Source organism: Pyxicephalus adspersus, chromosome 4 (genome assembly GCF_032062135.1).
Source record: "Pyxicephalus adspersus chromosome 4, UCB_Pads_2.0, whole genome shotgun sequence".
In the NCBI taxonomy this organism is placed as follows: Eukaryota; Metazoa; Chordata; class Amphibia; order Anura; family Pyxicephalidae; genus Pyxicephalus; species Pyxicephalus adspersus.
Window position 1 is genome coordinate 111,369,805 of NC_092861.1, and position 16,714 is coordinate 111,386,518.

Genomic DNA, 16,714 nt, shown 5'->3' on the forward strand with positions numbered 1-16,714 from the left:
ATGACACTGTGGGAGCCCAGTACTTGCTTTCTCACTTCCTGTCACTCCTTCATTCTGGGTAAAATATGGCTATTACAGAAATCTGGCATTGCTGTATTACTCTACAGATTTTATTGTTACCGATGTACCATTAGCTATACATTAGCCCAGTGGACCTTAACTGGGCTATGGCATCTAAGTATTTGATCTATGTAGCTGGTGGTACTGTGGAGCTATTCAACCTTAAAGCACTGAAGTAGTTTGATAAGTTAGCGTATCTCGCCAGTGTAATTTTCACAGCAATGCCTTGGTAGACTTCCAACCTTTTAATTTCTCATGTAAACACAGAGTAGGAGTTGGGGAGGGAAAGCAGAGTTAAGTGTGCTGAAGGAATTCAATTTTCTAAGCAATTTAACTGAATGAATCCACAGTGCCTGCAGCTGATGAGGACAGTGAGGGCTTGTTTCAAAGGTGCTTCCCATTAAGTTATAACCACTGCGACAGTAAAGACAGAGGGGAAAAGGGGCACCCCTTCTTTAAAAAAAAATATCCAGAAAAAAAAACTGCAAATACAGAAAAATAAGTGTTGATATTCCAGAAATATAGTGTGGTCCTACCTTTCTTTTTGTCATGACAATAGAGTGTATTTTGCTCCAAATTTGCTCCAAATTTTAAAGCTTGTTGTATCAGCCTGGCCTATTTCTTTCCAACGCATTACAGAGAACACAGACCTTTCTACATCTCCTAAATAAATCTACACACACTTTAGATGATTGTAGCATGAGATCAAAATGTAGCATGTGTACTGTGGATCCCTGATGCCGTTTTGTGACCCACTGGGGCAAATCACTAAATGACTGTGTGGGGATAACCCGTGTCCTATCATATGAAGGAGAATGGAGTGGAGTGCATCCTGCTCGACCTCCCTCTCCCCTATTTATAGAATTGAATGGCGATATGTGTACAGCTCCTATTTGTTCTTCTGTCACTAAAAATTATTAAGAAAGATTTTTTCCAGAGACAAAAATTCACCATCTCCTTGTTCACAGACAGAGAGCAAAGGAAATTATCAGCTCAGAGATTTTTGGTAAACTCAACTGGTAATTTTCGCACAGATAAAACAGATATAGCCAAACATTTTTACCATTATAATTAGTAGATCAAATGAGATTAAATACAAGAAGTTTATTGTTAGTGTTTACGTACACTTTAAACCTGAAATAAAAGTAAGAAACAGATTTGATATGGCAGATGACATGCAAGTAAGATTGTCATTACCTGTACTTCAATTCCAAGTTTTGATTGTACACAAATTACACAATGAGTCTCAATAGTCATAGAAAGATTGTGCATTATTTATATTTTGTAATAATGAATATGTTAAAATCCTAAGAATTTTCAGCTGTTCTGTACCTGCCTACCCATATGTAAACAAAGCTACTGATATCTTTTTCAACCCTAAAGCTGCATACATGCGTGCAATTATGGACTTTGGAAAGGATCTTTCACGATCGTTTCCAACAACTAAGGACTGCACGATGCATGAACGAGTTCTGCTCTGTTCTGCTGTATGCAGGGGGGGGTGGGGACCAAATGACGAAGCGCACCCTGCTGCACGCTCCCCCCCTTCCCGTGCATTAGGATTGTTCTTCGTCCATCGTCCATGGACCATCTGGACGGTCGTTTGGATGATGGATGACAGGCACTGTACACACGCCAGATTCTCGTTCGATATCGGCCCTGAGCCCTAATCAGGCGAGAACCATTGGACGTGTACGTAGCTTAACTATTAAGAGAATCAGTCTGGTGAAGGGGTATGGGGATATACTGGTTATTCAAAAGAACAGACAGTGACAGATAAAGTAAAGCCATGACCATAGTTCAAAGAAGCAAATAAAGTTTACATGAACTATCAAAAGGAAACATAATAGAAAAGGGAAACACAATATAACATTTAAATGACTGTTTCTATTGTTCCCTATATGACATTTGAAGTTGGCAGCTGCTTAAACCAGCCACATCTTTCAAGTTTGGCAATCATTATAATAGTGAAATCTGTCTGATGATAAGGATGCTTGATTCTGCTGTGAAGAAGGTAATCCAAATAATAGAACCTATGTCCTTGAATAGCTTACAATGATTGTTTTTAGGGTGGGGGAGCTCTCTTTCTTGCTCAGGGGTTGCCTTAGCAGGAGAAAGTAGAAAAACACCCTTAATATATATATTTTATGTCTGTACCACATCTGGTAGAATCATCAGGAAACTACTATTTTAATTGACTAATGTTTACTATTTATGGCAGAATGTAAATATATAAATATATATATTGTATATATATATATATATATATACGTGCGTATATATATGTGCGTATATATAAATATATATATATATATATAAATTGATAGATAGATAGATAGATCACTCTAAAAAAACTGTTGCATTTTTGGTCTATTTTTTAATCATTGTAATAGTTAAGTAAAAGTATGAAAGTGTGTTGAGTTGAAGGGTTTGGAAATATTATGACTTCTATGGGTAATGTGCTTTGACTCAGCCATAAGAATTGAATCATAACTTCTCTGGAATTATATTTAATATGAAGAGCAATTAAAGCAAAGCTCCTTATTTTAATTGCATTTTCTTCATTTGCTTCTGGACTCTGTTTATGGAGAAAGAGGCATTTACACTTCATGGGTGTACTGAATATGATAGCTTGAAGATCTGATGCTGCTTAGTGATAAGTACAAAGGGGTATAGACTATGTATCGTTGATTTACTGGGGAAATAACAGGAAAGAAGTGGTAAAATTGCCCAACAAGATTAGTACTCCCTCTTTGTACTATACTACATTTCATGAGTAAAAAATAGCAAACTAAATGCCAAGTCAAATGCTAGTTGATTCGTCAAAGTTCAATAAGTGTTATATTTGCCATTTTTGGCTGAACGTAGCAGCCCAGGAAAAACTGAGCGTCCTGATGCCAACTACTTGACTTGTTGTAGGCTGAAAGGACCTGTTGGCTCCAAAAAATCTTTAATGTAACTGTTTCCTTTTATTTTAAAAAATGTTGCGGAAAAAAAAAAACTTTTTTTAATTCAACAGTGGGATTAGGAGCATAGTTGGAAAGAGGGCCTCAACACCATAAACTGTGCTCCAAATGGTTGTGGGGGCTTATAACAATCTGAAAGTTTTAATGAGAGAGCCCCCAGATACCTCACCCAGAGAAATGATTACAGGGAACATAGTACCCTCTCTCCATTCCCAGAACCTATAAATATATAATTATATACACACACACAAATATATATATTTATCTCTACATGGTCCAATGATGATCATAGATGTTCTATGATGTCCTATGATGATATCATGATCCAGCATTGGCCACTCCCACAAAGGTGCAACATAGTTTTTCCTCCTGACACTTCTTCAAAGTTTTGATTTTTCAAGCTGTTGCACTAGGTACGCTTTTAATTATCCAGGGATCGCTAGAGGTGGAGAACCAATCATACTACATACTCATTGGTCTCCAATTTTTTGGCTAGCCAGGTTCCAGGGGACCAGATACCTAATGCAACCAGGGTGCATGCTCTGCATCATGCTTGGAGAAGGATCTTGATTGGGGGGGACCCCTGACCACTTTACTTTTTTAGTTGCAAATAAAAAATAACCATGGGAGTGCAGAACCTGTATTAGTAATCTCAATTTAGCAATCTCAATAGGCTTCTAATGCAGAACTTTAAAGGGAAGAAGCACTTTAAAATACACATTATCCACTTTAAACCAGATAATAGTTTGAATGTTGTACTTAGTGAAAATTAGAAAATTGTACAAAATACACCCTAAGTATTTGGTTGCTTTAGGATGTGATTTTTGAGGTTGGGTCAAAATCAGTTATCTAAAGCCACCCTACAGTCCATCAGAGAAACATGAGAATGCTGTTGCATTGCATTGATTGATTTATTAAGTTTCCTGTAGTTCTTCTTTTGTAAAGTTTAACAAAAACCGGAATGTAAATGTTTATTGTTACTGAAGTGCACAACCTATGACACATGAAATTATGTCCTGCATTATTAGTTTGCTGTCAATGCCAAGCGGCAGGCTGTATGGAGGAAGATGTTAAAGTAAAACCCTCATAGAAAAGTATAGAGGCTGCCATTCCTCCCCTCCTGAAAATGCTGAAAATATTAAAAAATTAAAAGCTTTATTTCTTTACTGAAGACTATAACATTCAAGTAAATATAAAATAGCAACAGTTCATAAAATATAAATAATACATAATAAATAATAAAAAAAAAAACAAATGCAACATAAACAGGAAAAAAATACTTCCAAATATGGATGGATTTTGTTTGCACTTGGCGCCACCTGTTCTCTGCGGGATGGCAGAAATAGCAGGTGGTTGCTTGTCAGATGAATGCTCAATGCAATTTTTCTCTTTTTATGGAATTTCAATGCTCAGTTATATTTCTGCTCTTTCATCTCTTAACGTGTAAGTCTGTATTCATATTAGTCATTCTTACTAAATTTTTCTCTGCCACCATTCTTCATTCTGTCTCTACAATTTGATTTAGCAGAATAGGTTTTGTTCCCTTATTTGAAGGACGTGTTTTTCAGTTAATAAGCAATAAAGGTCTGTCGTGTTTCCCAATATCAGTCAACATCATTCTGCAAAGGCAGTGAAGGAAACAGATCCAACCCATGCCATGGAAGTAGCAGAAATGAATGGTCTTAAGTAAATGTAGGGGGGTTGAAATGAACTGTGTATATTATTTGTATGTATTCAGCCACTGGAGGAAAATATACTGTTACAGAATGACTAAAATATATAATAAGAGTTTCCTTGTATTTGGTTTGGACTAACACCCAAAGCAGTATTGGACAAGGTGAGCATTTCAGACTCCTAATGGGCTGCTGTGTGGTTAAAAGCAGGGAAAGTACTAGTGTTTCCTACCCAGGGTTCTGTGGAACCCTAGGGTATTGCCATCAGTTGCTAGTGGTTCCTTGAGCAATGAGCAATTTGTTACTCTCACGTCAGTTTATTTGACACCAATGATCTTTTTGGCTGTAAGGGCAACATTCCCAATGGCCAGCAATGAAAGTCAGCTAATTTTCTGTGAGCTGAGGATACATGAATTATAGCAGGGATACCCAGTACAAAGTACAGTTATCCTGTTTCTCCCTTTTCCTGATCTAAAGTAACCAACCCTCCCCTTCACACATTTATACTTATGGCCTGCCTACCTGATCCACAGAAGTCTATAACAGGGTTTTACTGAGTAGTAAGCTGCTGCTGTCATGAAACACCGGGATCTCCGAAACTTTATTAATGTGGATTAGGAGGGCGGGTTACTTTAGGTCAGGAGAGTAGGGAAACTGGATAACGTTGCTTTCGTTGAACAGTTATCCCTCTGTTGTCTGCATGTTTGTCAGTAGCATTGGGGGTGCAGGTTCCTAGGGTGACAACAATACTACTGCATAGACCCACACTATAGTAGGGTATTTACTTTAGTTCATACAGTGTCATGGTGGAAGCTATTACTGTCAGGATCATCAGATCTAAATAAAGAATACCCGCGCAAAAGCCAATGCTGGGTAAGTTAGTATATAAAAGAACTTGGTTTACCTAAATCTTTGGTAATGAACCCTTTTAAACATATACAGGTAACAAGACTAGAGGAGTAAGTGTCCTGCTTTCTGACACTGTTTCATGTCAAATGCATGCTATTTATAGCTCAGAAGATGGGAGTTATCAAGGGTACCTTGAATGGAGTATTAGTTACTTTGGCTAACGTTTATATGCTTAACTCAACTCAATTCACCTTCTTAGAGGAAGCTATGTTTAGTTTAATAGAATTTAAGGAGGGTACACTTTTGCTGGGAGGGTACATAATCTTTGTCCCGTAGCTGAAGATTGAGGTGACTGAGTCACAGGGTTCTACCTCTCTATCCCTATAACTCTAGCCTACAGACCTTAATAAATGTCTTCACAGCTATCAACTAATGGACATGTGGTGATCGACCATTTCTGAATGAGAACAGACCCACAAGAAATCCCCTTCAGGGGACATTTTTGTAAATTAATAGCGCTTAGAACTAAATTGACTTCCCTGTACTTATCTTATGTTAGCAGTATGCCATAGAGTATATGAATATGGAAATAAGAGTGGGAGAATGCTTGATAATTAATGTACACAGAATACACCAAGAATGCACTTTTGTACCCCATCACTGGACCCTGGACCGGATTAATATGTTTCATACTCAGGAGATTGCTGAGGCATTTACATCTTACTATGAGGCACTATATAGAACCAGTACAGCCCACATTACAGTATAGATGGGAAGGTATCCGCACATATTTATTTGAGTCTCCCCTTCAACGACTATCGGTGGAGGACAGAAATGCTCTAGAGAAACTACACCAGCTCTTTATTCTGAAGGCTTCAGTGCAAAACACCGCCATGGTTAAGGTACCAGGTCCAGACAGGTTTACTTTGCATCTGGAGCATCTCTCTCCCCACCTCTTGCTGGCATTGAACACCATCAAAGATAGGACAAGATTTTCTCCAGACTCTTTACGAACTCACATTGTAGTCATTCACAAAGAAGCGAAAGACCCTGCTGTATGCCCCAGCTACTGTCCTTTGTCCTTGTTGAATCAAGACCTCAAACTTTTCATTAAAATTTTAGCTTCCAGACAGAGAGAATGATTTTGCTTTCTCATAAAGCTTCCATGAGCAGTAGATCCCAGGAATTTGGCTTTAAAATTACATCTAGATGTTATAGGAGCGTTTACATAGAATGTACTCTAGTGTCTCCGACCAATGTTGGAGGTGTGGAGAGGGTAATTTCCTCCACCTATTCTGGTCATGCCTAGGTCCGAGACAGTTCTGGGACACTGGGTGTGATTAGCCAGAAATTCATGGATTACCAATACCAATTACCATGGATTCAAGATACCTGAGCACCCTGCTTTTTTCTTGTTACAATGTTACACCATTAGGCTAAAGACCTACAAGTGATCTATACTTAGACATTTGGTGACTGTAGCTGGATCTTGCATTTCCCTGTTTTGGAAAACGAGTATGCCACGCCTTGTGCTGATGATGTTGATACATCAAGTGTCTGATAAATATACATATAGAAGACCTTACATTAGGGACACCCAGGCCCAAATCTGTAAAACCTGAGTTGTAGCAGTTTGTGGGGTCATCAGAATTTAACCGGTATGGTATGGTTTGGAGGATTGGCACAGATTGGCAATTTCAAGCAGGCAAAAACCTGATATAATGTTTGTTTTTCTTATGCTTTAATTAAAGAATGTTTGAAAAAAAAAAAGATTTGCAGGTGTCCATTGATTACCAGAAATTATTTTTTGTAACTTCTGCTGCTATGAACTAAAATCTCATCTTAACAATTTTATCAACTTTTAGAAGAAATTTTAGAAGGAACACAGTACAAGGTATAAGGACAGTAAAAGGACAAGCAGATAGCAATCACCCCCTGACTATAGGGGGGTGCAAAATTTGCATTTTGTTTTTTATGACCTACCAAAGTCCCCGGTACTATTTTTAAGAATAGAGTTCATTGCTATTGGTGCAGAAATATCATACTGTAAATGGGGTAGTCTAGGTAAGAGGATGAGATGGAGCAACATCTGCCTGGTTTGTATGCTGAAGTATGAATATGACATTTATTACATTTTAGGATAATTAGCTCATGACTGAAAAGTAATTTAGAATCATTTTGGATTCATGATGAATATTGTACTGACAGAGTAATTTACTGTGTGTACTGCCACACAGGGCACATAGATGTTAGGTTTAGTTATTTAATTAGATAGAGGATAATCAAGACCACTAATTATAACAAATGATTTATTACTGACTGTTGAACAAGAATTGCCTTGGTGTAAATTGTGAAAATATTGAAGAGTAGCAATTTGGAGAAGCCACTATATTTTTTACTGTATTTCTTTGAACACGGTTAAAACTTATAATAAATATTAAAGAGAATATTTCATATTGCCCTTAAAGGGAAATTTACAGGTTCTCTTGTAGGTAAAAGCTCTACCTACTCAAACCTAATATTCACATGCTCCTGTTGGAGTTTTCATTAAATATGCCATGCTCGCAAGTATGGAGGCGCATGTGACCTTCTCCAGGGAATGTAGTGTTTGGGCCTTAATGCCAATCATCAGGCCCAAACACTGTCATCTGATGCAGAGGGCCTGATTTATTAAAGCTCTCCAAGCCTGGAGAGGATACACTTTCATCAGTGAAGCTAGATGATCCAGAAAACCTGGAAAGGATCTGGTCCATAATTAAAGACATTTGCTAACAAATAGAAAATTACTTTTAGGAAATCCATTTCAGGATTACTGGATCACTCAGGTTCACTGTTAAAAGTGTATCCTCTCCAGCCTTAGAGAGCTTTAATAAATCATCCCCAGAGGATCAGATTTACTCAGGGTTAGGACTATCTATATATATAAAAAAAAGTATGTTCTTGCAAAATGTAATGGACAAGTACAGATTAATATTGTTAAATAAAATAGTTTGCAGGGAAAACACGTATTTAAAAAAACAACCGTTTTTCAATTACAGTTACATATGATTAAAATGTGTGTGCAAGTTAACAATATATCAAAAGTATTGTAAAAGTTGCAGGAAATTATAATAAATAAAGTTGATTTAGATAAACTGTAACATTTTAAAAAGGTGTAAGCAAAAAAACTATCCAACATTTTTTTTGTCACAATCCCATTTATGCTCTTTTGATTTATTGTTTTTATTTATTTATTTTCATTTTTATTATGACATGGTTTAGATTGCCCGGGGGAGTGTTGGACTTGCTAGAAGAATATCTCTGCTCTCACACAGAGCCACTTCTTCATTAAGGATGTTTGTGTTGGCACTATTAAGTGCTATTAGGGAAAAAGGAAGAAATTTGAATGAACATTTTTTGCACATTCATTATGTCTAATTTTTTAAAAATGTTTTAGCAATTAACTAAACAGCTATTGCTATAAAGCCTAGAGAAGGTCTCGGCTCCTTCATTGGTTTGCAAGGTGAGTTGCTGGAACCATTAAGGGGGTGATGGAGCTCAAGGTTGATGGTCAGGTTCACCCATGTGCACCCTTTATTTAGATTCTCTGTTGCCATTCACCAAATTTCTACATTTTGTGTTTGCCATGGTGAATTTGCATCTTTCTCAGTAGCATTGTTGCATTCATAATAAAGTTTTCATGTATTTACTCTGATCCTTTTTTCACATTCATAATCTTAGATACTAATGTTATCAACCTATCTGTTAAAAAAATTAATCCAGCATAAAACATACCTCTGGTTTCCAGCAATAGACATGATTTATTAAATTTCTCTGGGCTGAATCGCCCAGGTTTTTGTATGCTAGTCTATCTTCTAGGCCCAATGTCTACCTTCCAAAAAATGGACACAAGGATAAAGGCAAAAAACACATCTCCCACTATGCCTTTAATATGAAGACCATGAAGAAATAATATGCAGAAAAAATATTGGTTAAACCCAGTATATTTTTATGACTATTTTGTGACTTTTATAGAGGTGGATACATCATACAAAAAAGATAAAAGGAAAGATAAAAATATACACACTTTTGAGCTTTACAGTTCATATGGTGAACCAAAGCACAGTCACATAAGCCCAGAAGACTTAAATCATGTGCAATTACATCACTGAGCTTACATCACTGAGTGGCCAGAGAATGGATGTAAAATTCTAAGATTAATAAAAAGAAGAAAAAAATAATAATAAGTGGCACCTTTTTTCATTGACAGCAATTTTTGGACCCTTAATACTGTAAAAGTTTTATACTTCAGCCACAGTCCTCGTAGTATATGCATATTGCTGACATGAGAAAAAATGGTTTGCATTCTTTAAACATCTGCATATAAAGGGAGTATGGATGAGATTTGCAAAGCTTAAACAATGAAAGGAAATCCCAACCCAGGCTTTTTATATCAAATGGAAATATTCTCTCTTGTAATCCTCTAAGTGGCTACATGTATTGAAAATACCTTACTAAGGCACCAACATGCAGCTATCTCAGATAACAGACAACTATTCTGACCAAGTGCTTAAAATGGCTTATCAGTTTCTAATTGTAGTTTGTCCAAAGCATTTATTAAAGAATTGAGTCTTCTAATAACCATGTGAGTCATGACTGAATTCTGATATGACTTTGTAAAATAACATTTCACTGATGGCTAACAATTAGATAAATATGGTCAGTGCTGTTATAGGACAATGGTGGTCCTGGCAAAGTGTGGACCAAACCCACAGGGAAATAGACAAAGTATAATGCTGCTGACGGTGCTTTCAATTTTTTTTCAAATGGTTCAAAGCTGTTTACTTTGAGTCTTGCACAGTTGTACAAGTTTCTACCCTGTTTACTACAAACTTTTAGCTTTTTAGTGCGTAAAAAGTTTTGGTTGGTCAAAAAAAGCTTATCTAATTTTCGGGTTGATGTAGATCCAGAGTCATCTCCCCCTTTTTACCAAGCGGAACCGTCCCTGACGCAATCCAATATTTTACTGGATTTTTGTTCTCCCAATTACGGATTCTCAATATCACAAGTATGCCTCCACCAGACACAATCTGCCAGCATTGCAGAGGATTTACATTATTTCATGAATTTAAAAATCAGGCATATGACAAAATCAGTAAGAGTAAATTTAGTAATTTTATCAGCATTATATTGAGGTGGTAAATGAGGAACCAGGGGAGCACTCCTAAAATCCTCCTCCGTTGAAGAAATATTCAGGTCTGGTATGTACAGGAGGGGGTGAATGGTTTGAGCAAAAGAGATGCCACACTTCATGTCTGGAAAAAGGTCTGACATTATTATTAGGATTGGACTTTGGGACATTTTTCTTAATTTGAATGATTTTTGTAATGACCTAATTGTCCCCAATTACTATATAATACATTGGTCCAGATTTATTAAAGCTCTCGAAGGCTGTAGAGGATACACTTTCATCAGTGAAGCAGGGTGATCCAGCAAACCTGGAATAGATCTGGACCAGGATTGAAAACTTTTGCTAAAAAATAGCAAATGACTTTGAAAAAGTTGATTCCAGGTTTGCTGGATCACCCTGCTTCACTGATGAAAGTGTATCCTTTCCAGCCTTGCAGAGCTTTAATAAATCAGCTTCAATATATTTATTTCAATAGATTTTTGTTTAAAAAAATAGAAAAAGTACATTTTACAAAACAAAGGCATATAAACAGCAGTACAGGATTGGTGTGAACATAAGAGGCCCAATATATTTTTATTGTAATTTATGAATAAATGAAAGTGTCAAAATGAATATTGCCAATTTGCCCAAGACAAAATGTATTCTTTATGAATGTATTGGGATGCTGATAACCTACATTCCAATGCAATTTACTACTCTCCCACAGTTCTGATTTTGTTCATTTGGAAGATGTGGCCATAGACCCCCCTGAACTTCCCCCATCACCATTGATATTTTTGTTCATCTAACCAATATAGTATTACATGTGAATTTTGCTAGACCCCTTCATCTGGGGCAGTGTGCTGGGGAGCTTAGAAGTCCTGATATGAATAATTTTTTGACTCAAAAATATTAAAAATAGCATGATAGCTCAGCAGTTAGTATTTTCAAACGAGAGTCCAGCCATTGCAGTTTCCATATTTTCTAGGATAGTTTCCCTTTTAATCAGTGTGTATGTATAGTACTATGTATCTATGAATCATCTGACGAGTGTACATAGCCTTATACTTTTTTTTAATATTCTTTATTTATCAAACAAATATCACTAATGGGCAACATACAACTGGTATTCATAGCAACATAAAGTTTCGGACTTATAACAGATTTATCTAGAAGCGGAAGAGCAAAATAACAATGTTATAAATTAGCTCTGAATGATTAAATAGAAATCTATACAAAATAAACTTGCCAGGGTACTAAATTGTACCTTTCAATTGGTGTTTATGACCCATGGCTTTCCTACTATATCTGTTCAAGTTACCACTAGGCTGATGGAAGATCCTTCCTTAATGTTCTGTTTTGTTGACCCACTTTTTTTATTCTGTTCTCCCCCCCAACCATGTTTGTTGTACGATAGTTTTGATTTATTCACCTTTGTACATTATGTGAAATATTTGTTATGTTCTTTTTTTGGAAAAAAATCATGAAAATTATAGAAACAGAAATGTATACAAAAAAAAAAAACATTCATAAACATGTAAATAGATATACATGGGCACAAAATACATTGTGCTGTACTTTGTGGATGTTCAACTAAGCCATTACAGCATATACTATGTGCTGTAAACTAAGAATGATTTCACAAATATAATTTTGATTTATTTTCAATTTACAGAATGAGCTAACAGAAGAAAAATCTAAATTAAATCAATATTTGGCAATGTGACAGTCCTTTACTAAACTAGCAATAATTCTTAAAGGAGCGCTTGAACAAAGTTAGGAATTTTGTAGGATTATTGTCACTGATTAGCCAATTATGACAAATAGGTGCTAATGATCATCATTTTCATATGTAGGTTGTAACACACTCATTACCTAAAACAAAAAGAGCTTTGAGGGAGGCCTAAAACTGAGTGAGGAACCTCTTTTATAGAAGCACAAAGAAAGAGGCAATATTGAGGACCATAGACCCAAACAGAAACTTAATGTGGCAGATGAAAGACACATCCATGCTTACCTCAATTTGAAATTGGTAGATGTCTAGAAGAACTATTAGCTAAGAACTGGCAGAAACCTGTGAAACCCAGGTACACCAATTTACTGTCAAGCGAAATTTGCTTAGAAGTGATCTTACGGAAGAATTGAGGCAGAAAAACATACTTTCGACAAGGTAAGAATGCCAAGTCATTCAACTATGCATTAAAACATAAGAACTGTGTTGCAGAAAAATGGCAGTCCCAATCATACAGCCAATATCATGAACAACTATCTCAAGAGTAAAGAAGAACAAGAAGTCCCGTAAGTGATTGTATGGCCTCAATATCATTAAGAGAGTTTGGGATTACATGAAGAGACAAAAGGATTTGAGGCAGCCTACATCCACAGAAGATCTGTGGTTAGTTCAGGTCTCTGTTAGGGGCAGGTAGGATGTCCCTTTATGATCTGTGTGCAAGTGCATCTAGAAGAACTGATGCTATTTTGAAAGCAAAGGGTGGTCATACTAAATGTTGATTTTTTTTAAATTTTACTGCTTTGTTACTTGATAAAAAAATCACACTTTATTTGTGAAAGAATTCTAAATTTACAGCACTTGAGTATGGCTATCCATTTTCGGAGCCCAATCTAGAAGCACATAATTTCCGAAGACAAGGGTAAAAACTATATTTACATTTACTGATGGCAAGTAAAAGAATGAATATATAAAAACGTGCTATGGTACTGCAGCCTAATAAATTACTGTTGTGTTTTTTTAGGAAAATCAGGATGTAAACTAAGGATACAGTTTATTAGGACAGTGTAGTAAATACGTTGTTCCAAACATTCCCACTCTTTACAGTTTCACATCAAAATACCATAATATCTGTGGAAGGTAAAACACATTTGATAAAGATGGGAAAGAACTAGTCTAATGTCACATGGATCTCAAGAGGGTGAAACCTGTTTGGTGATGGAAGTAAATTTAACCGGAGCATATCGAAAAAGGCCATGGAATTGTGCATTGTTTAGAGTCAATTCAGTGCAAATGGGAAATGACGAGAAGGAAATTGTTCCATGTCTCAGGAACTGTGTGCAGGCCTCTGATAAGAAGTGACTCGATCGCTGTAAGTATAAATGCAGGAAGTATGCTCCAGTCATGTTTCCTTTGACACAGAAGCATTGAGCATTTGGGATGTAGACCATCTATAGTCACTCTGCCACTGCAATCCACACACATTCAAGGCTCTTGCATGGTTCTATTAGACGTACTTGTTTTAAATATCCACATTGGATATGGGTAACATCACGGTTTATCACAACATTACATGCATTAATGAAGTGAAGAACATTACCTGCCAAACAACATTTTCCAAGCCTTTTTTAGGTAAGAATATTCATGTTTTTAAATTTTGTAAATGGTGGAAAAGACTGTAACATCCTGCGTGTCTGGGGTTTTAAAGTCATCGTATTTGAATAGTTTCATATACAGTCAAAAAAATTACATTGCATCCTATTCATTTAAATATTATTATTATTGCAAAATATTGTTCAATATAAATTAGTGTTAGGCAACCTTTCATGTAGCCTAGAACTAAAACTTGCATATTTTATGTTTGTTGATTGGCTTGTTCCTGGTGCTCAGGTAATCATAACTGATACAGAAAAAGAGGTAATCATACTGACTAGAGGTTTAAATCTAATTCATACATGAGACTTGGTGAGATTTTGGGTAAAATTAGAAGTGATTAAATCATATTCTTTTTTCAGATTCTCTCTATGTACTTTGTAGAGAAAACATATTAGGTCAACCTAATATTTTTTATTATAGCTTTGGGCACCACAGTATAAAAAACAGATGTACATTTCACATTATTTTTTTATAAATATATATATTGTCTGTTTTTTATACTGTATAATTTTTACTGTGTATATATATTTTATATATTGAACGCTGGTAACAGATGCTGACATGGCATGATTTGGTTCTATACATATTGTTGGAACCAGACTGCAGTAAATGTAAGTGCAGTGCATTAAACTGAACTTGTATTAACTTCCAACATCTAATCGTTGTGCATAAGACATGCGTATTTTAATTGTGTTGTATATGGTTGAATGTCAGAAGTGAATACAGTTTTACTTTAATTAACAAAGTCATACATCTTCTCACTTTTTTCACTTTGAAATGTCAGGTCCAACATGGTTTGCAGCTGCGTAGGGAAAGAAAATTAAAACTTTATAAAAGAAAATGAATGCAACTGTATCAGATACCACATCATAATAAGCATATAAAACTTAAATACTGGATCACTGGCTTTTATACTACTGATCAGGTACGTGTCTGGAACAAGTCAAGTATGGAGTTACTGGACAGATTTGGTCAGGAAAGTCCATATAAGTATGTTCCAGGTCAGTGATTTTTTTGGTAATATAGGGGTCTAGTTATAAAGCAGTAAATCTGGCATTCACTGAAATATTCCATGGTGTAGAATCCAGGGCCATGTATTGCAATGGTAGTAATTCATTCTCTACCAGAGAATGTTTCAATGAATGTCAAACTTGCAGCTTTATGAATAGAATGTTGTTATCTGGGGAGGACATCATCTATATTTGAATGGCGGGCCTCATTGTTTTAAATCATGTTGTGTGACGTTCCCTGTTTGAAACAATTTTGTAAGAGCAAAACCATTTTAGTTGTTTTAAATGGCTTTGAAAATCTATTGCAGGCTTCATATCTCTTCTTTCTTTCTCTATGCTGGGTGGCTGTTGCTTTGAAAATTATCAGTCAGTTAAAGGCAGACCCCATGGCGTATTTAAGAAATAATTCTTTTAACTATAATAGTCTTATAAGCCAAGGAACAAAGCCTGTAAAACTAATGAATGATGTCCAAATTATGGTTTAGGTCAGCTATTCACCCATGGTGACCCATGTGTGAAAACATTGGTTTTGGATAATGGCAAAATATTCACAGTTAACACAATATTGTCATAGGACAAATGCATACCAATGTGAGTGCCATCAGTGTGGAAATAAAGTGAAAGTGTAGCCAAAACTACCTTTTTATAGCTCTGGGTATGGCTGGAAAGGATAAAATAATACACAATCATGTGTAGGAAAAATAAAAAAGGATGTTTTTTGCACATAATTGGGTGATTCAAATCAACACAGCCTTAACTTGTTCACTAAGCCACATCTATGTTCATTGAGCTTGTTGAATAAAATAAAGCTGTGTTGACTTATGACTTAAATAGTTGTTCTCATGTGAGTAAAAATTTAAAATTTACCTTGCACATGAGTTTTGTCTTATTCTTTTGACTCTTAAATGGTACTTTGAAAAGAATGCAAAACCACTAAAAAAAAAACAAAGCAAGCACCTAATCAACAGTTCAGTGCATCATAGACAAATAATAAATAATAAAATCATTGAAAAAAACTCAATGTTTAAATTGTCCAAGTATTATAATCACTTATGAAGTGACGGTGTTTAACAAAAGACGTCTAAGTGCTACAGAATAAACAAAATATCAGTGGTCAAGAAATACATTTAAAATTCACTTATTTTGAACAAAATGTGTTTGGAAAAAATGATTCTGTATGCTTAAACTGATTTTATGCTTCAAATATCAGTCTCTATCACCATGTGTATTGCCCATGCTCCTGCTGTTGGACCACTCTGTGCATGCCTACCTCTGCCTCCCAATGTTTTCATACTGGTTAGTGTCACTTTAATAAAAACAGATACTGCTAAATATACTTTAAAAAGGAAAATAATTCTATGAATAAAAAAGTTTCTTACTCATCCTATGGTTTTTAGTCTAAACAGTCGTAGCGAGCTTAAAGTACGTTTACCACAGGGGCTGAATTGAGCGGTGCTACTAGCAGTTATAATACTGCTCTCTCCATCCAGGTGTCAAATGTGCAGACACTGGTTCTTTTTGGACCAGAGCTGCTGCGGGAGTCCTCCAGTGGTTGGCAAGGTACCAGCCATGGGGAGCTACACAAAATTAACCAATCAACAGACAGGTGTGAATCTGCTAGG

General features: G+C 35.8%; 1 protein-coding gene across 1 annotated transcript in view; it reads left to right on the forward strand.

Moving 5' to 3' along the window:
• Positions 1 to 13,829: 13,829 nt before the first annotated feature.
• Positions 13,830 to 16,714, forward strand: part of MYCT1 (MYC target 1) — a 20,333-nt gene continuing 17,448 nt past the window's right edge. Inside the window, exon 1 of the mRNA XM_072409293.1 lies at positions 13,830 to 14,058. Within this exon, the coding sequence (XP_072265394.1) occupies positions 13,968 to 14,058 (91 nt within the window). The 5' untranslated portion in view covers positions 13,830 to 13,967. The remainder of the gene's footprint in view (positions 14,059 to 16,714) is intronic.